The 24,799-nt window shown below is 41.7% G+C and overlaps 1 protein-coding gene across 4 annotated transcripts in view; it reads left to right on the forward strand.

Annotated features, from left to right (window-relative positions):
- Positions 1–1,614: 1,614 nt before the first annotated feature.
- The window catches only part of Snx1 (sorting nexin 1), a 44,924-nt gene continuing 21,739 nt past the window's right edge, over positions 1,615–24,799 (forward strand). For 2 of the 4 annotated variants that reach the window (XM_017798998.2, XM_029564982.1), the window contains exons 1-4: positions 1,617–1,860; positions 15,803–15,914; positions 19,632–19,759; positions 20,445–20,511. In XM_017798998.2, the coding sequence (XP_017654487.1) occupies positions 1,711–1,860; positions 15,803–15,914; positions 19,632–19,759; positions 20,445–20,511 (457 nt within the window). In that variant the 5' untranslated portion in view covers positions 1,617–1,710. Of the gene's footprint in view, positions 1,861–15,802; positions 15,915–19,631; positions 19,760–20,444; positions 20,512–24,799 lie in introns of all 4 variants that reach the window. The other 2 variants (XM_017798999.2, XM_008836290.3) reach the window with 2 other exon arrangements.

The following is a 24,799-nucleotide window of genomic DNA, read 5'->3' on the forward strand; positions in this document are numbered from 1 at the left end:
TTGGAGGAAGTTCCAGAATGGAGACCCGTTACAGCTATTTCTCAGAGCTGCTTCCAAGCAAATCTTCCTTACTTCCTGATCAGGCCGGAAATGGGTTTCCGATGCGGAGAAGGCGAATGTTTTGGGAGGAGGGAGTGGTTAGTTATGGGAGGCGAAGGAGGAAGGGCCTGGGAGGACTTTTGGGTTTCTTGCTTCCTGTGGACTTAGTCCAGCATAACTTCCCTCTATAGGAAATAGTTCTACCAACCACTTTAAACCATCTTATAGCGAGAGAACTTTCTCTGTGTTCCGTGTGTAATGGCAGTGGCGATTAGCATCCTTTAAAAAAAGGATATTTTTTGTCCTTACCTTTTTTTTTTTTTTTTTTTTTTTGAGACATAACCTCACTACGTAGCCTTGGCTGGCCTGGAACTCAGAGATCGCCTGCTTCTGGCTCCCGAGTGCTGGAATTAAAGGTGTGCTCCACCACGCGCAGTCAAAAATGTTTACGCTTTCTGGTGTTCGGGGCTGTAATGGTTGCCAGTTTCAAGATTAATGTTTCCGGTCTCCAGTATTTATTGGGCTTATTTACGTGATGTGCAGGCAGGCATCAGATTACAAAGCTAGGACACTCCCAGTCCTCAAGCAGCTTACAGACTGTGAGAGAACACACCCCTGAGGTTGAGCAGTTGGCAGTTAGAAACAACTAACTTTGCTAGGCATGGTGGCTCGTGTCTGTAAATCCATCACATGAGAGAGAGGCTGAGGGAGAAGGCTTGTCAACAGTTTGAGGCCAGTTTATGCTACAAAATTTCATGCCAGCCAGAGTGAGACCCTGACTCAAAAACAATCTTTCGTCAGTGTTGGTGACAAGTTTCATCTCTATTGAAAAAGAAAGAATTGTCCTGCAGAATTACCCCCATTATCACGTAATCCATGTATCTTTAAACTCTAGTTGACCGACTCACCAAGTTGTGCATAGTTTAGGCCCAAGGAAATTTTCGTTTAATCCTAACAAATCCTCTGCCACCTATTCCACTCCACTTCATAGCAACTGAAAGTGTTCCTAACAAATTTAACACACTGAGATCCCGCCCTTGTGTGAGGCCTTTCAACTCCAAGCAGAATCGATAACCTCTTTTACTGTTGCCACTACAGCACTGAGCAAGTTTAAAATGTTTCTTTACAAACCTGCCCCCCTCATTAAACTAAGTACTTAGTGAGCCAGGAACTTTTTTATTTGAACTTGGAACGCACAGTAAGGTGCCAAACTCACAATGACTGCTCAGTGTATATTGAATGAATGAATGTTGTCCAAAGGATAAATGGCAAAACTGCCTGCAGTCTTTTCAGACCTCAGTCAAAAATATTTATTGACTCTCGGTGAGAGCACTGTGCTTCTCATGAACAGGTGGCATGGAGGTTTTCAAACACTTTTAGTCACAGACTCCTTTATTCAAACGAAATCTTAGAAGCGTGTCAAAGCTAGCAGAGCGGAGAGGCCTGCGGGAACTGGGCAGCAGCTCCTACAGCGGGCTGGACCTGCAGGAGTTCAGCGTGGGGGTCCAGGATTGCGATTGGCTGGGCGGCAAACAGGCCCCGCCCCATCGCCCCGCCCCCTGATCCCTCAGGGTCCCTTCGGCCCTCGCTGCACCTCTCACAGCTGGAGCGCTTTGCTCGCGGCCCTGTCTATAAAGTTGTTGTTGCGGCTTCCGCCACGGGTGGAGGAAGATGGCGTCGGGAGGTGGTGGCTGTAGCGCTTCGGAGCGACTTCCTCCGCCCTTCCCCGGCATGGATCCCGAGTCCGAAGGGGCTGCCGGGGGGTCAGAGCCCGAGGCCGGAGACAGCGACACTGAGGGCGAGGATATCTTCACTGGCGCCGTGAGTTCCCACCTTCCGGGCACCAGATAGGAACGCGCCCCCCAAAGAGAAGAAGCTAAGCAGGGGTTCAGGGGCTCTGGGGACTGTGGGCCGTGGGGCATCCTCGCCGCGTGTCAGACTCCGGACCCCAGGGCCCTGGCTGCGGGACAAGCCCTAGAGCCTCGCCTGGGTGCCCGGGCCGGGCGGAAAGGGAGGAGTGAGGGGTGTGGTGGCCTCCCCCGGGATCCTTCGTAGCCTAGAGCAATGAGGCCGGCCCTGGCCCTGTCGTGGTCACCCCATGGGTCCACCGACAGTTTTGCTGGTTGTGTCCTGGCCAGATTAAAGAGGACAGACAGGTAAGAGGATGGGATACAGATATTCCTTTCCCCTGCCTTGCTGCTCTTAAAATGAAAACGTTATCTGGGTAGTCTGGGATCACGACCCGCCCACAAATCCTCTTGTTAAACTCAGCATTTCCTGTTCATTACCAAAGCCCATTCTGGATCTTAGTTTATGAAAGTCAGGTTGACTCCTGATGTCTAGAAGCCAAAAACCCTTTGAGAGAAGGCCCTGCCAGATAAATCAGGACACAGACCAGAAATCTTTGTTTCTGTTAAAAGAATGCATTAAAGTGCCCAGCCACCGCATTGGAAACATATCTGTACATAGAGAGGGGGGGCATAGTAAATTTCCAGATTTCAAAAGAGAGGTGCTGGCAAGGACACCTTAATCTTTATATGTGGAATGTCATGAGTTAACAGCACCAGTAGAGATGTTGGGAGGACTGTTTTATGAGACTACTGACTCATCCCACTCAGTACAGTTAGTTCCAGCTTATAAACTCTTCAGTACTGGGTCTGTGGATTTAACTTTCTATCTTGGTTATTGTTTCTCTTCAAAGTAGCTACTCAAGAGGGGAGTGGTGGTGTGTGCCTTTAATCCCAGCACTCCGGTGGCAGAGGCAGGTTGATGTATTGAGTTCAGGGACAGCCTGGTCTGCATAATGAGTTCCAGACCAGTCAGGGCTACATAGTGAGACCCTGTCTATAAAAAACAATTTTTTTTTTTAGATGGGCATGGTGGTGCAGACCTTTAATCCCAGCACTGGGGAAGAGTAAAGGCCAGCCTGCTCTGGCCTACATAGAAAGTTCCAGGCCAGGAAGACCCTGACTCAAAAATATAAAATAAATAAAATAAAAAAATAAGCTACACAGTATCTGACTGAGTTAAATGACTTTAAATTCCTTAGGCAGCATGTATCTGAAATGTTTGAATCTACCCTTATTTATATCAGAGAAATTCACCTTTTTTTGCATTATCTTCCATGACCATTGTCAAAATTTTCCCTGTACTATATTCAGAAACTGAGCCCATAATTTCAGCTCATAAAGTGCTTGGTCCTGTTACTATAACAGTAAACTGTCTAATGATGTCTGTTATTCTGAAAAATAATAACTTGCTGCTAATGTAGTCTTTGTACCATTTTAATTACCTGTATATAGTGTATCTTGATAACTGCTGGGATCATAGTCAGAATGAAGATAGAAACTCTGGTATTCGGGAGTTATTTCATAGTGTTCTTAAATGAAGTTCAGTAGAATTTGATTGGTCTCAAGTTAGTGGATGGAGGCATGATACCTCTTTTTCTTAAAATTGTAAAAATCTCTTGCCTACTTTCCAAAAATGAAGGAAGGCCAGAATGACTTTGTTCTACCAGAGAAAGCATAATTATGCTGGGCATGGTGGCACATGCCTTTAATCCCAGCACTCAGGAGGCAGAGGCAGGTGGATCTCTGTGAATTCAAAGCCAGTCTGGTCTACATAGTGAGTTCCAAGCCAGCCCTACTACAGGGAGTGCCTGTCTCAAAAAGACCAAAAGGAAAGCATAATTATTATTTTTTTTAAATAAGCAGGTACTGGGAGTCAAAGCTAGGTCTTTGTGTATGCTAAACAAACACTCTACCACTGAACTACATCTCCAGCTATATAATTATCTTTATTTAGAGTTGACCCAGGAAAATTGAGTTCCAGATACTAATCCTCAGGAGGCCAAGACCCCAAGATTCTTTTGTTTAGTTGGTATTTTTGTTTGCTTTTTTGCTACAGGGTCTGTCTTTAGCCACAGCTAGCCTGGAACTCACTGTGTAAACCAGGCTGGCCTTGATCTCAGAGATCCACCAGCCTCTGCCTCCCAAGTGCTGAGACCAAACGTTTGTGCCACCATGGCCAGCCAAAGATTCTTCACCAAACTATTAAACAGCCGTTAATTATAAATTATGTCTCAATAAATTCTTTAGTTGTTAGCGAGAGAATATAAAGGATTGCAGCATTCTGTGTCATTGTAGTTAAGAAACAGCATAAATTGGGCCTGTAAGTTGGTGCAGAACTATAATCTCAGTTACTCTGAAGCTGAGGCAGGAGGCTTGCAAGTTTAAGGCCACCCTGGGCTACAGAGAAGAAAAAAAGAGAGTAGGCTAGAGGAAGTGAAGTGAGAGGAGAGAAGAGAAAGGAAAAGACGAGAGAAGGTGAAAGGAAGGGACAGTGGGAGAAGGGGGGAAGGGGAGGGCAAGGAGGAAGGGGAGAAGAGAGGCAAGCAGGGCCACACTAAACGGCCAGAGAGCCTCCAAGAGTTCTTGAAGTCTAGTACAAATTTATGCTATATTTCTTGCTAATTTGCTTTTTTTGTTTTGCTATGGTTATTTGGGACAGATTCTCATGTAGCCAAGGCTAGTCTTGAACTCCCAATTGTCTTCCCTCCCCTTCCTGAATGGTGAGATTATAGGCAAGGGCCACCAATCTTAGTTTTACTAGTTTAACTTTCTCAAAAGAAAAATTAAGGCGTGGTGGTGCACACCTGTAATCCCAGCGTTTGGAAGGCAGAGGCCCAAAGATCTCTGTGAAGTCAAAGCCAGTCTAGTCTACAAAGAGTTCCAGGCTAGCTGGGGCTATAGGGAGACCCTGTCTCAAGAAGAAAAGGAAAAAAGCCATCAGAGTAAGCATCTAATGACTTCCATGGCTTCCTATCTTTTGTTTTAAGTTAAATCTGTGTCTGTGTCTCTGTGTGTGTGTGTGTGTGTGTGTGTGTGTGTGTACCAGATGGTGTACTGGGGCTTGAACCCAGGATCTCAAGCATTCTAGTTAAGCATTGTACTACCGAACTACATCGCCAGCCCAAGTTAATCTTCCTCTTGTGATTTGTTACATTTTAGGGACAAAGAGATGGGCATTGAAGAATTGGGTAGCTGAGGCATGTAACATTTAAAACTAATTCATGGAATGCATGTAATTTTCAGGACAACTGCTGCTGTTAATCATCCCATCTGCTCTCTTTTACAGCCAAGAAGCTATGTAATAAAAATGTACTTTCATTTGTAATCAAAAGACCAACCCACTAAGGTATATCCCAAAATATATAAACCATTTATTTCAATAGGAGAGACTAAAGTTAAGAGAATCATGAAATGAATCTGAAGTTATTGCTTTGAGACTAAAAAACACCTTGTAGAAGGTTTGATTCTTAAGAATATCAAAGATTGTCTTTCTACTCTTTATGGACCCATAACTTTAAAAAGTCTAAAACTCTAGCCAACTCTTCGGAGTGAATTTGAATCCAGATTTGTTTTGTTTTTTTTTTTCAGTTGATACTTTCTTAATTCTGGAATCAGAAATTTCCTGTAGTAAAACAGGAGGCTGAACTGGAGCCATTTTTTTGGCTTTTTTTTTAATCTTTTTGAGACAGGATCTCCTTGTAGCCCCAGCTGTCCTGGAACTCACTATGTAGACCAGGCTGGCCTTGAACTCACAGAGATCCACCTGCCTCTGCCTCCCAAGTGCTGGGATTAAAGGCGTGCACCACTACACCTGGCTTCTTTAGGCATTCTTAATTTCTTGAAATTATCATGTTCAAAAGAATTAAATTGGCACACACACTTTTATATATCACATGTCTTCACTGATCTACTTTGTTCTAAGCCTTAAAGGAGTTATAGCTGCAGCAAGGTCTTTTGTCTTCCCAGAGTTCTTTGCTTGTTTGTTGGGTTTTTTGGTTGCGGGGGAGGGGGGTGTTTTGAGTTTTTTTGTTTGTTTGTTTGTTTGTTATTGTCTCATTTGTTTGTTGGGTGTTTTGGGGTTTTTTTTTTTTTTTTGAGACAGGGTCTCACTATGTAGCTCTAGCTGGCCTGGAACTATCTAGTTAGACCAAGCTGGTCTCAACATACGGAGACCTGTCAGCCTCTGCCTAGTGCTGGGATTAAAAGTGTGTGCCCCCAGGAGCAGCTCTTCTCTGAGCACTTATATGCCCATGCCTTTAGCAACATGTAGGACTATGATTAGAGTTGTCTTCTAAATAAAAGGAGAGAACTTCAGTGGTTGAGAGGAAGGAAGAATGTGAGTAAATGAAATCATTGGTTCTGGTTTTGGCCAAATCTGGCAACTTCTTCCTTTGGTGATATGTCAAGCCAATTCAATTTTTTTTCTCATTATTTGTAAACTGAAACCCTAGTGATTAGAGAAATAACTGGGCAAAAATAACATGGGATAAAGAAGGAATAGCAAGGGACTAGAAGAGTGATATGTTGAGTAATTTGCCTTTGACAAGTTTAGAATTATTTACAGAGCCACATGTGAATTGTGCACACCTGTAGTCCCAGCACTTGGGAGGCTCAGGCAGGAGGATCACAAGTTGAAAGTCAGACAAAGCTACATAACAGAGCCTGTCTTAAAAATAACAAAAGATTTATTTATGTATGTCTTCTGGTATTTAAGATTAACAAGCAGTATAGCTTTTTCTTTTTTCTTTTTTTTTTTAGCAATATAGCTTTTATTGGTGTTTAAAAGTACATAATGGCCTGGCAAGATAAAGGCACTTGCTGCCAACCATGACAGCCTGAATTTGGTTCCTACTCCTGAAAGTTGCCTCTGACCTTCACATACATGCTGTGATGTACACACCCTCAAACACACATACCCAAATAAATCAATGTAATTAAAATTAATAAAGTCTTGACTAGCAATTGGCTTCTGATTGACAACATTAGCATTTAGACAGGAGAAGACATGGACCTTTTAGAATCCAGCCCTAAATCTATGATTAGTACATGCATCATGGTGGGTATATGCAAAAATATTGGTAACAAACTTTAACAAAAATTGTGGTAAAAGCTAATAAAGTTTATCATATTTCTAAGTTGTAGTAAATATATTAACTTTGCTGCAGACCAGATCTTCATGTTTCATTGGACAAGTCTGAAACTATTAGACCATAGTCCTCCCCTCCATTCTAGCCTTGTGTCTCGTAAGCACCATTCTAACTTGATGTTCCTGTAAGTATTTCCTTTTGGGGCCCAGTGTGGTGGTGCACACCTTTAATCCCAGCACTCAGGAGGCAGAGGCAGGCAGATCTATGTGAGTTCAAGGCCAGCCTGGTCTACATAGTGAGTTCCAGGACAGCTGGAGCTACAGGGAGACCCTGTCTCAAAAAGACCAAAAAAAAAATTGTTTCCTTTTCAGGAAGAGTCTGTCTTGCCCAGGCTAGTCTCAAATTTGTATGCTAAATTGAGCCTCCCCAGTAGCTAGGATTTCAGTCATGTGCTGCTGTGACCAGAAGTTTCTATGAACTTGGCTATTTTTTTGAGACAGGGTCTCACTATATAGCCATGACTGACCTGGAACTCACAAAAACTCATCTGCCTCTGCCTCTGTCTCCCAAGTGCTGGGATTAAAGGTATGTGCTACCATGCCCAGCAGTAGCAGTATTTTTAAACAAAGGCATATGGTTTTTGTTTAGTTACTGGCTTAGTAACTTAAAACCATGTTAGTAAAGAGTTATGGACAAACTTCTTTAAAGCTAAGCATGGTGGCACATGCACTCCAGAGGTGGAGGCAGATGTATAAGAAGTTGGAGACCAACAAGGGCTCGATGGGAGCCTGACTCAAAAACCAAAAGAAAGAGTTCCTTTTAGGGTGTAGAATCCTCTATAGGCACATTGCTTCAAACCTTGTGGTTAGGTCTGGCTTAGCATTCAGAAGTTGAAATTCAACTCTCTGAGAAAAATGTTCTTGAGCAGAAGTGTGGTAGCCCACGTGGTGGGAGGCAGAGACAGGCAGATTTCTGTGAGCTTGAGGCCAGCTTGGGCTATAGGAAGACCCTGTCTGAAAACAAACAAAAATGCTCGTGAAAAAGTCAGTGATGGGTACTATTACCAAAGCTTCATTTTAGTGCTCAGCACAAATAGTGAACAAGTTGTTTTTTTTTTTTTTCTAGTTAGTTTATATTTCCTTGAAGTATGTAGACTTAAAGAATTTATTTCATTAAATCGTTCTGGCATTTTACCTCATTTTCAGAATTGTAGAGGAAATAATTAGAAAGCACGGAGGAAGAGAGAGAAGACTTTTCAAGATGACTAAAAACCCAAATTAAATTTTACTTAGAATTTGAGCATACGAAAGAAGTAACAGAGGTTGCTTCCAGACTTCTCATTTCAGAAGGAGCTACTGTCCTTTTTGCTTACTTGAGTGTCAAGTCAGCTCTGATGATTTGGCTGTTGGCAGTTGGTTAGGTTGGGAGGAGCAAGAGGAAAAAAAAAAACACTGTTTCTCTCCCTTGGTCCTCAAAGCTTCTCAGCACTCTAAAGTAACTTTTGGCATGAGTAAATCATCCCTCACCACTACAGTGAGTGGCCACAAGTATCTCATCTCCAGGAAGAGCCTGTGCCTCAACTTTTTCTGGCTCATTCCTTTGCTTAATCAAATGGATAGCTAGGGCTTCACTCTGCTTTCAGGTCAGGTTTAATGTAGGTTTGCCTTTTCAATGGAGAAGATAGTCCACCTGCTCATGTTCTGGTCCCTCTGTAGTTTTCAGGGCCCACGGGTTGTCAGTTTGAAACCTAGAAAGCTTTGTAGAGGAATTACACCGTGGAATGGAGTCTGCGGCTGAATTTCGAAGATCACGGGGACATCATGCCCCCTCACTTGGAGGTGTCTAACAGCCTTGCCTGTGGCTTTAACTAGCAAAATGGTCCACTTTAGGCTCATTTTTCTCTACCCTTCCAGAACACTTTTTTCATTCTCGTTGGACCTTCTACTCTCTACCTCAGGAGTCCTTTACCTTTTGTGTGTGTGCGTGTGTGTGTGTGTGTGTGTGTGTGTGTGTGTGTGTGATGAACTCATTGGGCAGGCCAGTTGAGCTATTCTCCAAACAATGTACATTAATATATAATAAAATATGTAAGCTTCAATAAAATATGTAAGCTTACAAAGGAAACCATTTGTATTGGTAATATACTGTTTTCGGTTTTTTTTTTTTAAGAGATTTGTTTATTTTTATTTGATGTGCATGAGTGTTTTGCCTGCATGTAATGTAAGTGTACTACATGTGTGCCTGGTACCTAAGAAGACCAAAAGAGGGTGTCAGAGCTCCTGGAACTGGAGTTACAGGTGGTTAAAGCCTCCATCCCATGTGGGTGCTGGGAACCAAACCTGGGTCCTCTGCAAGAGCAGCAAGTACTCTTACCTGCTGAGCCATCTCTCCAGCCCACTTTTTGTTTTTTGTTTTGTCTTTGAATGTAGCCCTTGAACTCAGGGCAAACCTCCTGCCTCAGCCCCTCGGGTGCTTAGATTGCAAGCATGGAACACCATACCTGGCCTAGCGTATGCTTTTTAATGGTTAGAATAATAAGATCTAGAAAAAAGTGTCACAATTTTAAATAGACATGAACATAAATGATACTTTCAGATCTGCAGCAGTTATATCATACAGAAATGCTAATAGTGGCTGGGGCTGGGGCTGGGGCTTCTTGGTGAAATGTTTGCCCAGCACTCTAAGATTGTGAGTTCCACTCCTAGCACCTTAAAACAAAAACAGAAAACACCTAAATGTCTGTTAATTATAGTCTCAGGCACTGTTGTTGCAATTATAGTTTGTTGCCTCTTCCTATGATTGAAGAAAATGCTGTATTTTGACTAAATGAAAATGAAATTATAATTTTGTTTGTATCCAAGTTCATACACCAGCCCCTGAATTCTGTGACTCATGAAGCCCAAGGTAAACAAAAAAAACAAACAAACCAACAAAAACTCCTAAAGCTGTGTGAGAGGATAATGTTGTGGAATCATTTGAGATCAACATTTATTCAGTTTGCAAAATAAGCTGTGACCAGTTCCAAAATCCAACAGACACGAAATGTTCATTTTTCCAAGCACTAGCACTAGCTAGCCACTTTTGAAATATGATGCTGGGAGAGGGGTCGCTGTACAGATATTGACTTGAAATTGTCCTCTGACACCTTCAGGAAGGAACCCAGTCCTTTTGACATCTTGATTTTAGCCCAATGCTACTAGTGTGGACTCTTTTAGGATTACACAATGATGTGTTTGCATTGTTTGAACTGTTGAATTTGTGACAGCAGCAGTAGGCCGCTAATACATTAATACCACATCATTCATTTCTCCCAAGTAAAGGTGGCAAGGACTTCCAGAGTAACCTTTGAAGATCATTTGGCTGCTCTGCTGTCTGGGTGAAGCTCCTAGGACTGACTGCTCGTTTTCCTGCCTTGTTACAGTAGTGTGATCACAAAACGGCTTTTCACCATCTTTTCTTACTCAAGTATACTCATTTTCTCTTTTAAAAAGTAAACGTTCTAGTTTTCCAGAAGTTGTATTACCTTTGCATTTAATTTGGATTTGACCTTTAAGTACAGTTGTGGGTTTATTTTATTGCATTATTCAAATTTATTACATTTATTTAGTTGGGAGGGTGTATGTGCATACACATGGATGCCATAGCACATATGTAGAAGTCAAAGGACAGCTTGTGGGAGTTGATTCTCTTCTTCCACTATGTGGGTCCCAAGGATTGAACTCAGGTTGTCAGGTTGGTGGCAGGCACCTTTACCCACTGAGCCATCGTCCCAGGCCCAGTTGAGAGTTTTGACAGTGCCTGTCCTTTTGAGGTCTCTTGACTGTAATGCATAGGTTCTGTGTGGAGCAAGTAGCAATTAAGCAACAAGAGTTAATTATTGGGTTAACCTCAGGGGAAGTTGCCAGGAATCACAGCAGTACTTTTTTAGTACAGACTGGCTGTGTCAGCTCTGAAAGCCTACATCTGACTTTCTCTGAGCTAAGAAAATCATGTTAATGGCCTGTGCCTAATAGTTTGAATCTATTAATTGTTAAGAAATACCTATTTGCTCTTAACAAAAGTGCCCTCTTCCTGCATGATCTTTCCAGGACCTATCTACAAATTAGCTTTGGCCTGTCTGTATGTTCTTATTATAGCAGAAGATTTCAAGCAGGCTTATCAGTGTAACCACCTGCTAGAATTAACAGCCAAAGAGAGTAAGAAAAGTTGGCTATGATAGCTGGGAATTCTCTCTTCTAAGACAAAAAACAGTATTGCTTTCAAATCAAAAAGGGAAGGGGTAACAAGGACAGCAGTTGGTTGACTTTATTTACATCATGAACCTACTATTTTCATCTGTTGTCTAGAAATAGTTCCTCTTTCAAGCAAACGGGTAGTTGTGACTTATTGACCAAGGATCTGGAGGTTTAGTTTTTGTTTTTGAGACAAGATTTTACTAAGTATTGAGACTGGTATTGAACCTCTATCCTCCTGCCTTAGCCTTCTGAGTGCTGGGATTACAGGCATGCACCATCATGCCTGGCTAAGAAGTCTTAAAAATATGGATCACAAAGCATTAGTATTGATTTTTGCCATTCAGTGTAATTAGTATGCCTCTTCCTTCTCTCAAAATAAGCTCATTCTGAAATTTTAATTGTTGGTCCAAAACTAGATTTCTATTTTTTTTTAATTTATTTAATGTGTATGTGTGTATTGCCTGCATGTAGGTAAATGCACCCATGTCATGCAATGCCCACAGAGGTCAGAAGAGGCTGTCGGATCCCCTGGAACTGGAGTTACAGGCAGTTAGCTGCCATGTGGGTGCTGGATACAAACCCGGGTCTTCTGTAAGAACAACCAGGGTTCTTAGCTGCTGAGTCATCTCTCCAGCCCCCAAAACTAGATTTCTAACTTTAAAAAAAATTAATACAAATTAAAAGATAGCTTTGGGGTGGGGGATGACTCAGCAAGAGCATGTGCTGATATTTCAGAAGACCAGAGTTTGGTTTCCGGCACCCATGTCATGGCTCACAGCCTCCTGTAAAGTCCAGCTCCAAGGGATCTGATGCTTCTGGACTCCACAGGCACCTACACTCACATGCATATACTAACTCACAAACCTACAAACACACATAATTTAAAATAAAATCAATAAATCTTAAGTTAGCTTTTAACCCTTGACACAGCATATGAAATGTGTTGCTGTGATGCCCTGGTAGGGTATATATTTTGATGGCAAGCTATTAGAGACTAGTCTCATGGAAGCCTTGTCTGCCTCCTACCCCTCCCCCGCTAACCATGGAGACATCATGAACATGTATCTTTTTCTTTTCTTTAAAAATGGTTCTTGCTGGTTGTGGTGGCACACATCTATAATCCTAGCACGTAAGAGACGAGGCAGGAAGATTATGAGTTTGAGATCAAACTGGGCTACAAAGCAAGACACCCCCCCCAAAAAAAAGGTGGCTTTGCTCAGTTTTTGTTGCTATTTAACACTGATTTTAGATAGATAGATGATAGAAGATAGATAGATGATAGATAGATAGATAGATATCCAGGTCACAGTCTAGCACAGTGTTAGAGGGGCTTGAGGGAGCTGGTCACATCCCAGCCAAAATCAGGAACAGAGAACAATAAATGCATGTCTGCTGCGTACTTTTCTCTCTCCAGTCAGGGAATGGTGCCACACACAGTGGGCAGCTCTTCCCTCTTCATTAATGTAATCAAGATAAGCTCCTATAAGAATGCCCAGAGGTCCATCCTCCTAGGTGAGTCTAGATTTGGCCAGACTTACAGTTAACGCCAACTATGGGTTAAGCAATCTGGCACTGGCTAGGTGAACGACAGGGCAATATTAGAATTTTCTTTAGGAAAGAGGAACCCTCAGACGTCTGCCCAAAGCATATGAGATTTTACCATTTGCACCCTCCTCAGCCCACACATGGCACATAGCTCCAAACGCCATGATTCATACACATAAAATAAGAAAATTTAAAACCTCATACACATTAAATAAATAAATAAATAAAAAATAAATAAATAAATAAATAAAAAGATTGTTTAATGTTGCTGTAAATACATCACTCACCACTCTTAACACTGCTGAAGAGATATGTAAATTCACCAATTTTTTTTTGTCTTTTTGGAAGACAGTTTTGTAGAGGCTTTAAGAATTTTATGTCTAATAATTCTGCTTGAGTCTATCATCCCCCCAAATCAAATGTGGAATTATATAAGATGGACATCATGGTATTATTTGAGGAAGACTAAAAATTAGCTAAATGGGGCTGGAGAGATGGCTCAGTGGTTAAGCATTGGCTGTTCTTACAGAGGACCCAGGTTTGGTTCCCAGCACCCACATGGTAATGGCAGCTAACAACCATCTGTAACTCTAGTTCCAGAGAATCTGATGACACTTTCTTCTGGCCTCCATGGGCATCACATGACATGGATACCTACATACATGCAGACAACACACACATAAAATAAAAATAAATAAAATTTTTTGTCGAGTATGGTGGCACATGCCTTTAATCCCAATACTCAGGAGGCAAAGGCAGGCAAATCTCTATGAGTTTGAGGCCAGCCCAATCTATGTAGTGAGTTCCAGACTAGCTGGTACTACTGTCTCAAAAAAACAAACAACAACAAAAACTAGCTAAATGTACAGCTTTAAGCGAATGATTTTTATTGTGTGGCCAAAGGATGAATGGATTTTTTTTTTATATAATACTTAATGGCATGAAGAAAATGCTCAGATGATCGAGAAGGAAAAAAATAGGGCATGGAATATATTATGTAAATATATATGTAATTTCATAAAAAGAATAACATAAGAATTAGAGTAAGAGAATGGCAAACTGTCTTCAGTCCTCTTAGCTCTCAACTGTTATGATCTGGGGCCGGATTCCCAGAGGGTATCCAAGAGCAGCCTTCTGTCTCACGGTGGCTGTTACCTATTCCACATCTTCAAACTTTGAGTTTGAAGATGAAGGATGGAGGAAGAGAGACAGGTGGTAGTTTTCTGGTTGCCTCTAAGTATCTTATTCATCTGGATCTGTGGCTTGATTAGCAGAGGAAAGACAAATGATGTTCTAATGTTGCCTCATAAATCTCCTGGTTTTCCATCTGAAGATGGCTTGTATCTATCGGTGAGCAGTAAGTTAGGTGAAATACTGGGGGGTGGGGATGGGAGGCTGGAAATATGGCTTAGAGGTCAAGAGTGCTTGCTGCTCTTCCAGAGGAACCAAGTTCAGTTCCCAGCAGCAACTCCAGTTCCTTGGGATCCAACAGCCTCTTCTGGCCCCCAAGGGCACCTACACACAAATGGCATACACTCACCCAGACATACACACAAGTAACAAAACTTAAAAGAAGTCAGGTGACTTCTTTGGAGCTTATACTGAGTGAGAGTGAAGGAAGGAAGCTGTCAGGAAGATGATCTATACTGTTTGAGGCAGGAAGTGCTAGTTTTGCTTTTCTTTTGTCAGTCTCTGCAGTGATTGTATTTTGTACTTTAAGACAGTAGGAGCAGCTAGAGGACAAGGCCACTTGTCCCTAACAGAGTTAGTATAATGTTTAAGCATAAGCTAAGTGTTCTTTGAACTTTACTAACATAGAAAAGTTTCAGTAAAGGCATTATTTGCTAACACAGATCAAATAGTGCTGATGAAGCTGTTTGCATAACAGAAACTCGGAATATCCCAAAAGATCTGTCATTTCACTCTGTTCTTTTGGGTCAGAAAAGGTCTGTCTCTAGGAAACAAACTCCCTCCAATTTGTTAAGGAAATGTTTCATAAAAGGTTCCTTAAGTCAGGTCTTTTAACTGATTTGGCCTTAGGGTCTGACTTCAAAACTCTGCAATACCACAAGCTGGCTTTGAAGCCAGATTCCCAGCCTTCTGTTCATAGCTGCACAATCCAGCTTTGTTCACTCTGGTACCGGTCTGGGGCTCCTCCCTTTCCTTGTTTGTGGCTGATCACTAAGCTTTTAATAGAGGCCATGGACTGACTTATTTTCACTGTGTGCCTCCTAAGCTAAGGAGGACTGGTTTTTATTTCCAGCCTGCCATGGGGTGTGGTTGAAAATTTTGTCCATGTGAGTTAAGGATGAAAAAATGGGTTATATTTATAAACAGCATTAGATATAAAGTGTTGGATCTTCCTGGGCCTGTCAGGTAGGTTGATAATGTCTATATAGCTAGGCCTCTGTTAACAGTTTATACTACAAAAGAAGCCAGAGTCAGAACTTGAATTTAGGGTTCCAGTGTGGGATCCTGGTCATTAGAATGTGCCCCCATCTGCATTTGAAATAATAAAGGTCATCCACTAAGAAACAGACATGCTTTTGGACGTTTTGTTTTTGCTTTTGTTTTTGTTTTGGGTCTTTTTTTGAGATAGGGTCTCCTTGTAGCCCTCAGCTGGCCTGGAGCTCACTGTGTAGACCAGGCTGGCCTTGAACTCACAGAGATCCGCCTGCCTCTGCCTCCCAAGTGGTGGGATCAAAGGCGTGCACCACCACACCCAGCGGACGGATTTTTTTTAATTATCTGTATGTACACATACTTGTGTTGGTATCATATGGTTTCAAGTATCGCTTTTCATCAGGACTATGGTTATAAAAATTAACCCTAAAATTTGTAAACTCACCTTAGCTCTGTGGTCACATGATCAGCAGTGCTTGCAACACTATCAATGATTCGCTACTTATTGGGCTGGGTAAGTTGTGAGCCTGTCTTCCCAGGAATACCCTTGGAAACAACAGAGGAATGCATCCAGTTACTTTTTATGCAGGCTGAGCATGTTTTGAATGCTCCTGCTTTATTCAGAGTATCTCTTTGTTTTCAGAGTAAGCCTCAGTCTCCAAAGAAAACTACATCCCTTTTTCTGATCAAAAATGGCTCCAAAGAAAACGGGATCCATGAGGAACAAGATCAAGAGCCTCAGGACCTCTTTGCAGGCAAGTAGAGACTCAGAACTTAGGCACCTTGTATATGACTTCATTAAGTTGCAAGTTAAAGTAAAAATACACACACACACACACACACACACACACACACACACACATCAAAAATAGTCAAGCACAGTGGTATGCACCTATAATCCTAGCACTTGGGAAGTGGAGGCAAGAGTGTAAGGTTATCCTCGGCTACCTAGCAAGTTCAAGGCCATCCTGGGCTAAATGAGACCTTGTTTCCAAAAAAAAAAAGTAAAAACTAACCCCCCCACCGAAATCCAATTAATTGTTAAGAACACAGTTAAATTATTAAATAATAAATGTGTTCAGCGGAATTACAGAAATACTAAATCACAGGAGCTCACAGAAGTGTGATATTACTGACTATAGAACTAGCTTTAGACTTTTAATTGAAATGGGCTCTCACTGTGTAACCTGGCCTTGAACTCACAGTCCTCTTGCCTCAGCTTCTCAAATAACTAGGGTTACAATCACACATGGGCACTTCTGGCTTTAATTAGTTTCTGTGTGTGTGTTTTTTGTTTTGTTTTGGTTTGGTTTTTGGTTTTTTGGGTTTTTTTTTTTTTTTGAGACAAGGTCTTGCAATGTAGCCTTGACTGGCCTGGAACTTGCTATATAGATTAGGTTAGCCTCAATTTTGTGACAGTTCCCATGTCTCTGCCTACCAAGTAGTGAAATTACAAGCACGGGCCACTATGCCCAACCTTTAGAACCATGTTAAGAAGGGGAAGGAAGGTAGGTTACTTTGGATTTTTGACATTTTAAATTTGAATATGCGCAGAAATCCCCAGGTGGTTTGGACTATGGTAGACTACCTGGGGAAAGAGAATCGTGTATCCAGCATTGTGACTCACACCTGTAATCCCAGTACTCAGAAGGCTGAGGCAGGAGGATTTTCACAAGCTTCAGGCCAACCTGGGCTACTCTTTCTCTAAAAACCAACAAGGGAAAGGAAGAACTATAGATGTGTGAATCCTGTTGCTAGAGGTGGTAAGGAAAACTGCCATGTGAGTGAGGAGAATGGTGAGGAAGGAGAGACTGACCAAGGAGGACACATCTGGAGAGGACGCCACGAGAACTCTAGCAGGAGGCATCAAGAACAAGGGATGAGGAGGTCGAAGAAGGATGGCAGATCTTTCACTTCCTTTGATCCTTAAAACTTTATTTTTTATGATAGCATGCAAATAATGATTTCTTTTTAGTTATATAGTAGGCTGAGGAGAAGATAAATTTCCAATATTTGAGACATAACATTTATGTGATCTCTCCTTACACAGCCTGGAATCTTAATGTAACCATCATCCTGTGGCTGGACTTTCTGAGATCTTGCCAACAATAGTCATTCTGACTTATTTCATCCCCTACCAGATGCCTCGACATTAAGAAAGGAGTGCACAGTTGCTCTGGAAAGGAGTGTCTGCAATGAGACATCTAGCTTAGGACTTGAGTACTTCTTAGATGTTTTCCAAAGTTCTATTTTCTTTTTTTTTTTAATATTATTATTTTTATTTTATGTGTATGCATGTATTGCTTGCATGTACGTAAGTGCACCCATGTCATGCAATGCCCTCAGAATACAGAAGAGGCTGTCAGATCCCCTGGAACTGGAATTACGGACAGTTGTTAGGTGCTGTGAATCAAACCTGGGTCCTCTGCAAGTACAGTCAGTGCAACTAACCACTGAGTCATCTCTCCAGCCCCCTAACACAGCTCTTTTCTATTTTCTATAAGATAAACTTAGTGCTGATCTCTCTCTCTTTAAAAGGTGATCAGTCCCTCCAACAGAACCCAACGACTTTTCAACCTCTTTCTTGTTAGGAATTCAAAAAACATTTTTTTAATGCTTAAACATATTTAAAGTTTTGACAAAATACTCAGCTTTTCAAGGGGGCTTTTTTTCTTTTCTTTTATGGTCTTTTTGAGACAGGGTCTCCCTGTAGCCCCAGCTGGCCTAGAACTTGCTATGTAGACCAGGCTGGGCTGATCTCACAGAGATCCGCCTGCCTCAGCCTCCTGAGTGCTAGGATTAAAGGTTTCCTTCCTCCCTTCCTCCCTTCCTTCCTTCCTTCCTTCCTCCCTTCCTCCCTTCCTCCCTCCCTCCCTCCCTCCCTCCTCCCTCCTCCCTCCCTTCCTTCATTCTTACCTAGGGCCTTGGGCATGCTTAACCAAGTACTCTGCCACCAAACTACATTTTCAATGTTGGGTTTTTGAGACAGAGTCTCAGCCTCTCTCTCTCTCTCTCTCTCTCTCTCTCTCTCTCTCTCTCATGACATGAAGGGTTTGGTAGCTCAGGCTGGCCTGTATGCTTATTGTTTCATGCCCCATACCAGGGTCTGTCTGTTTATATAACCACCTTATCTCTCTCCTGATAGGAATCAAGTTGTATTTCTAACATGTAGCAGCTTTGTTTGCAGAAGTGATTCTCACTCAGTGATTAGCACATATTAATCTAAAACTTAATTATCCCTATCTCTGGATTCTCTCTAGCTCCAAATGAAAATCTAGAAAGAAAAAGAAGGAGTTTTCTTTGTAGTCCCTAAGCTAAAATGAAATACTTAATGGTAACACAAAAAAACCATAAATTAATATTTATGATTTTCTTTACTAAAAAGAAAAAAAATGGACTGGTTAAATTTAATACTTCTAGCATCCTTGTTCCAGGTTGAAAGTGCATCTTTTTTTGCATAAGAAATTTTAATGTCTAAAAATGGTACAAAATGTTATTTTAAAGTCCTCTTTCTAGAACACTTGAAGAACAAGTTGTTCTGTTCAGTTGAGTTTTTCCAGGTAAATAAAGGCACATCTTAATTTTTTTTTTTAATATAAAAACCATTTTGAGTGCCGGGTGTGGTGGCGCACACCTTTAATCCCAACACTCGGGAGGCAGAGGCAGGGGGATCTCTGTGAGTTCAAGGCCAGCCTCGTCTACACAGTGAGTTCCAGGACAGCTGGGCTACAGGGAGACCCTGTCTCAAAAAGACAAAAAAAAAATTTGATCAAAAAGATTTTTCAGGTATTACATGTCCTTTTCCAATTTTGATGGCATTTACAAGATAGAGTTTAATGTTGGCAATTATAATTTATATATAAATGGTTCTTTAAGAATTTTTTAACTGTTAAGTTTAACTGTTAAAATAATAGTGCTGCCTTCACATGAGGCAAACTGCCCTTTTTCAAGTGTTACTGTGTTTGCATCATGGATGCATTCTTTTCTAGTTTATATTTTTTCCTGAGGCTTCCTCTGATGTGTGCTTGCCTATTCTGTCATATTGACTTACAAAGCAGATAACCAAATGTACTGTTCTTGTGTAAACAATCACAAACAAGAATAAATAAGCTTCATGTAAGGTTTTAAAGGACTACTCCTAAGAGAAATTAATTGGCACCCTTATGTTGGCTGTGGAGCCTTTTTGCTTGATCTCTGGTTCTTGCCTAAATACTAAGAAGGAGTCAGTGCTCAGATAGTGTGTCTGGAAGGGAAAAAAGAGCTTGCTCTCCTGAGCCTGTGCTAACAGAACACTCCCCTCAGTGTCCTGCGTTTTGATTCATGTAGAATCACACAGCTTATATTTTTTGTGTCTTCAAGCCTCTAGTGTTGAGTGGCTGCCATTGATCTTGTGAGCCTCGGCCAGTGAAACTAATGTTCAGCCCTCAGAAGCTCACTTTTGACATTCACTTAAAAATATCACCTGCTTTCAGATGCCACAGTGGAACTATCCCTGGACAGCACACAAAATAATCAGAAGACAATGCAGGCCAAAACACTTATTTCTCATCCTCCCCAAGAAGCCACAAATTCTTCTAAGCCCCAGCCCAGCAGTGAGGAGGTGAGCATCTGTGCTCTGGTTTTCTTGTTTTTGAAGTTTTAGCTCTATGCTGCCAGTCTGAAGTTCAGTTGGGTTTGAACCTTGAGAAAATATTTACAGCTCCTGAAGGAGACCTTTATGGTTAATGCATAGCCAGAATCCAATAAAGAATTCTTTCTTATATGGAGTATCTAATCCCTGGAGGACAGCACAAAAGGCTTTCAGGGTCTACTGAGGCTATTTAGTGTCTGAGGCTCCCATATTCAGGAATATAGAGGCCAAGTCTTCCAAAGGCCTGTCATTATTCACATCATCAAAAGAAGATTTTAAGGGAATAGATGTAAAGAAGATCTATGATCTGGTTCACAACTTAAAATTACAAAAGTTGAAGCCGGGCATGGTGGCGCACGCCTGTAGTCCCAGCACTTGGGAGGCAGAGGCAGGCGGATCTCTGTGAGTTCAAGGCCAGCCTGGTCTATATAGTGAGTTCCAGGACAGCTGGGGCTACAGGGAGACCCTGCTTCAAAAAGACAAAAAAATCATGGAAGTTGGTTCATTGGAATTACTGGGAATGGACTGAGCTGAATACTGATGTGTAGAAAGTTATATTTTTGACTTTATTATGTTGATATGTAGTTAATATAGGGTAAAATGTGTAGCCCTGATTGCCATCTCATATCAACTCTCTTGATTTTTCTTTAAAAAGCTAGAGGAAGAAGAGCAGGAAGACCAGTTTGATTTGACAGTAGGTATTACCGATCCCGAGAAGATAGGTAAGTGTCCTTGGCACTCCTTGTGGTACTACGATGGGGCCATGGCCAGTTAGTTTGGGAATGGCTATCACCAGAGCTGAACCAGCAAATCGGAAGTACTTCATCAGTGTCTTCCCTGTAACCATACTTCCAAGGCCAAGGACAGCAGGAAAAAAAATAAGAGACATGAAATATAATTAGAGTTGCTCTTTAAAAACTCAAATGAGAGCCGGGCGTGGTGGCACATGCCTTTAATCCTGGCACTTGGGAGGCAGAGGCAGGCGGATCTCTGTGAGTTCAAGGCCAGTCTGGTCTACATAGTGAGTTCCAGGACAGCTGGAGCTACAGGGAGACCCTGTCTCAAAAAAACAAAACAAAACAAAAAAACCTCAAGAGATGGCTTAGGGGATAAGGGTAGTTGCTGCCAATCCCAATGAAGACCTGAGTTTGAGCCTCAGAACTCACATGGTAGATGGAGAGAACCCAACCTGCAAGGTGTCCTCTGACCTCTACATGTGTATCATAACATGATCTCTCTCTCTCTCTCTCTCTCTCTCTACCCTCCAAGATCTCCTCTCTCATCTCCATATGTATCTCAACATATGCTCTCTCTCTCTCTCTCTCTCTCTCTCTCTCTCTCTCTCTCTCTCCCTCCCTCCCTCCCTCCCTCCCTCACACACACACACACACACACACTTTTAATATATATATATATATTTTTTTAAACACAGCATAGGGTAGGGGTTTATTTACAGAAGAGTGGGCGCTCCACACTCAAATACAAATCCTGTGACCTCCCAACAGCTGCGCAAAGTGGTCAGAGAGGTGCCTCTTGGTGTTCTCGGCTTATATATCCTTTGCCCCTTCCCCCACATGCTGCTAAGGTTGACTGATTAGGTGGGAGGGGGAGCCCCCCCCCCAACTCCTTGATGAGCATGGGAAGGAGGTGTGACTATAACTTGCCGGCATAGTGGTCAGAGGACATTTCCAGTTAACATTCCACCCCTTCCTCTGGCTCTTACATTCTTTCCGGAAAAAGTCCTTGAGGCTTGGAGTGGGTGGTAGGTGACACACACAATTTTTTAAAAAGTAAGTTAAAATAGGGCCTGGAGAGATTTCTCTTACAGAGGACCTGATTTGGTTTCTAGCATCCATGTTGGGCAGCTCACAACCCTAGCTCCAGGGGATTTGTGGTTAAGCACACTGGCTTCTCTTCTAGAGGACCCAGGTTGGATTCCCCACACCCACATGGCAGTTCCATCCATAACTCCAGTTTCAGAGGATCCAGCCCCCACTTCTGGGCTCCACAGGCATTGCATGCATGGGTGTGCTTACATACATGCAGGCAAAACACTTAAACACATAAAATAAAAATAAATTTAAAAAAAATGTTTTAAAGATTTGATAAAACATTCAAATACTACCAGGCATGGTGGTGCAGGCCTTTAGTCCTAGCACTCAGGAGGTAGATGCAGGCAGATCTCTGTGAGTTCAAGGCCAGCCTAGTCTACATAGTGAGCTCCAGGCCAGCTGGGGCTATAGGGAGACCCTGTCTCAAAGAGACCAAAAAAATTAAAAATTCAAATACTGCCTTTCTCAGAGTTGTTGAGACAGTTTTGTTCCCTTTTGAGTAAGCACCCTAAAACTATATGTTCTAAATTTTTTGGATATTCCAAAAACAAAAAGACCAAAAACTTAAAAATAAATAAAATTTTTGGGTATGAAACTTACATTTCAAGAAATTTGGAACTTGTTACATATAATTTTTCCTGTATTGATATCCTAATAAGTTGGGGAGTCTCTTATTCATAGATGAAAGACAAAAGAATCCAAGGTGAAAGAATTATTGGCACCTGATTGCTACTGGGTGAGGAAGAGCTGACATTCTTGAAGGGAGAAACTCTAGATAGGCTGACTAAACCCAATGAATGAACTTTCACTGAGGGACATCTGGGGACACTAGCTTTACATAATAGGTCTTAAAGGACAGAATTTATGAACTCCAGTGATACACTATGGGAGGGTGCCAAAAGGTAAGGGAAAAGGGGGTATAAAAATGATTTTCTATATGAAATACATAAAAATTCAATAAAAAATTAAATATTAAAAAAGAAAAGAATCCAAGATGAATTGTGGTCAGCAAAAGAGCAGGATGTGGTGGCATACACGTCTTTAGTCCCAGCACTGGAGGTAGAGGCAGGCCGATCTCTGAACTCGAGGCTAACCTGGTCTACATTAGCAAGTTACAGGGGCTACAGGGGTGGAGCTACAGGAGGACTCTGTCTCAAAAAGACCAAAAAAAAAAAAAAATGAAATAAGAAAGATCATTTTTGTTTGTTTTTTGTTTTTTAAGACAGGGACTCTCTGTAGCCCCAATTCACGTGGAACTCAATATGTTTACCTGACTGGCATTAAACTCATAGCAATCCTGCCTCATCCTCAGAATGCTAGGATTATAGGTCTTTACTACCATATCTGACTCAGACTTGGATTTTTAGGATAATCTTCTCTAGTTCCCAAGTCTGTGGGGGTAACTTGTAAGCAGAAACAATAGGCCTTAACTTTCCTTGTTTGGGTATAGTTCAAGAAAAAGCTATATAAGCTGGGTGTGGTGGTGCATGCCTTTAGCACTCAGGAGGCAGAGGCAGGTGGATCTCTATGAGTTCAAGGCCAGCCTGGTCTACATAGTGAGTTCCAGGCCAGCTGGGGCTAAAGGCTATACAGAGCTTTATCCTACTAAACAGGGGTTGTAATTTTTGGTTAACTGGACAAAAGTAGGGCTGGAGAGATGGGTCAGTGCTGGTAAGAGCACTGGGTGCTCTTGCAGAGGACCCACCCAGATTCAGTTCCTAGCACCTACATGGCAATGAACAACTAACTGTCATTAACTCCAGTCCTAGGGGATCCAACGCCTTCTGGCCTCCATGGGCATAGCACACAGAGTACACTTACATACATGCAGGTGAAACAATCATATACATAAAATAAAAAGGTTTTAAAATAAAAGGACAGTAGGAACAAGAATTTGTAAAGTCTAATTCAACTTTATGCCTAAATAGTTGCCATTAAATTGATACTTACTTTTTATGAACTACTATAGTAATAGGATATTTATGAGCATCTTCAGTTCTCTCACCTGTTGGTAGAGGAAACTGAGGTCCAAAAATGAAGTAGCTTTTCTGTTGGGGTGCAGTATGGTACAGTATAAAACCAGGACCAGGGGACTGGAGAGATAGCTCAGCAGTTAGGAGCACTGGTTGCTCTTACAGAGGATCTTGGTTCAATTCCCAGCACCCACACAGCAGCTAACAACCATCCTAACTCCAGTTCCAGGGGCTCTGATGCCCCCTTCTGACCTCCACAGCAGTACACAACATGGGTGCTGCAACCAATACACTCATACACATAAAATAAAAATAATAAAATATTAAAAAGAAATAAAATCAGAACCAGAACTTTGGGTTACAAATCTAGGAATCTCTCAGAATATTCTATTTTTTTTTAAATATATTTAAGTTTGTTTTTTGGTTTTTTTTTTTAAGATTTGTTTTGTTTTTTTGAGACAGTCTTGCTGTGTAACCCTTGCTGGCCTAGAACTCATTTTGTATACCAGACTCATCTTGAACCAACAGAGATCTGCCTGACTCTGCCTCCCAAGTGCTGGGATTAAAGGTGTATACCACCACTCCTGGCGTAAAGTTTTTTTGTTTTTTTTTTAATGTGTTTATGTATGTGACCTCATAAGTTTATGTGTACCACATGCCTACAGGAACCCAAGGAAGTCAGAAGAAGGTGTCAGACCCCCTCCAACTAGAGTTTCAGGTAGTTGTGAGCCACCAAGTGGGTGTTGGAAACCAAACTCAGGTCTTCTGCTATCTCTCCAGCTCCATAACACCTTAATTTTTAGCCAGTTATTAGCTGCTTAGTTGCTTAAATCCTTAGGGAAATAATATAAATTATAAATGGTACTAAGGTTTGAACACTTACTGTCATGATTTTAAACCAAGAGAAGGAATGTATCAGTAAGATTAGGCTCCTGATACAAAGTACTACAAACTCAGTGGCTTAAAATAATAGAAATAAGCTAAATGAGGTGGTTTATACCTGTAAAACCAGTACATGGGATGCTGAAGCAGGAGAATTGCCATGAGTTTGAAGCCAGATTGGGCTTCAGAATAAGATCCTGTCTCCAAACAAAACAAAACAGACACCTGTTTTCTCACAGTTCTGAAGTCCAAATTTCCAAGTAAAGTCACATTACAAAGTACTGAGAGTTAGGGCTTTCAGAATATCTAGAGAAGACATACCT

This window comes from Nannospalax galili, unplaced genomic scaffold, assembly GCF_000622305.1.
Source record: "Nannospalax galili isolate Female #2095 unplaced genomic scaffold, S.galili_v1.0 scaffold54, whole genome shotgun sequence".
Taxonomy (NCBI): domain Eukaryota; kingdom Metazoa; phylum Chordata; class Mammalia; order Rodentia; family Spalacidae; genus Nannospalax; species Nannospalax galili.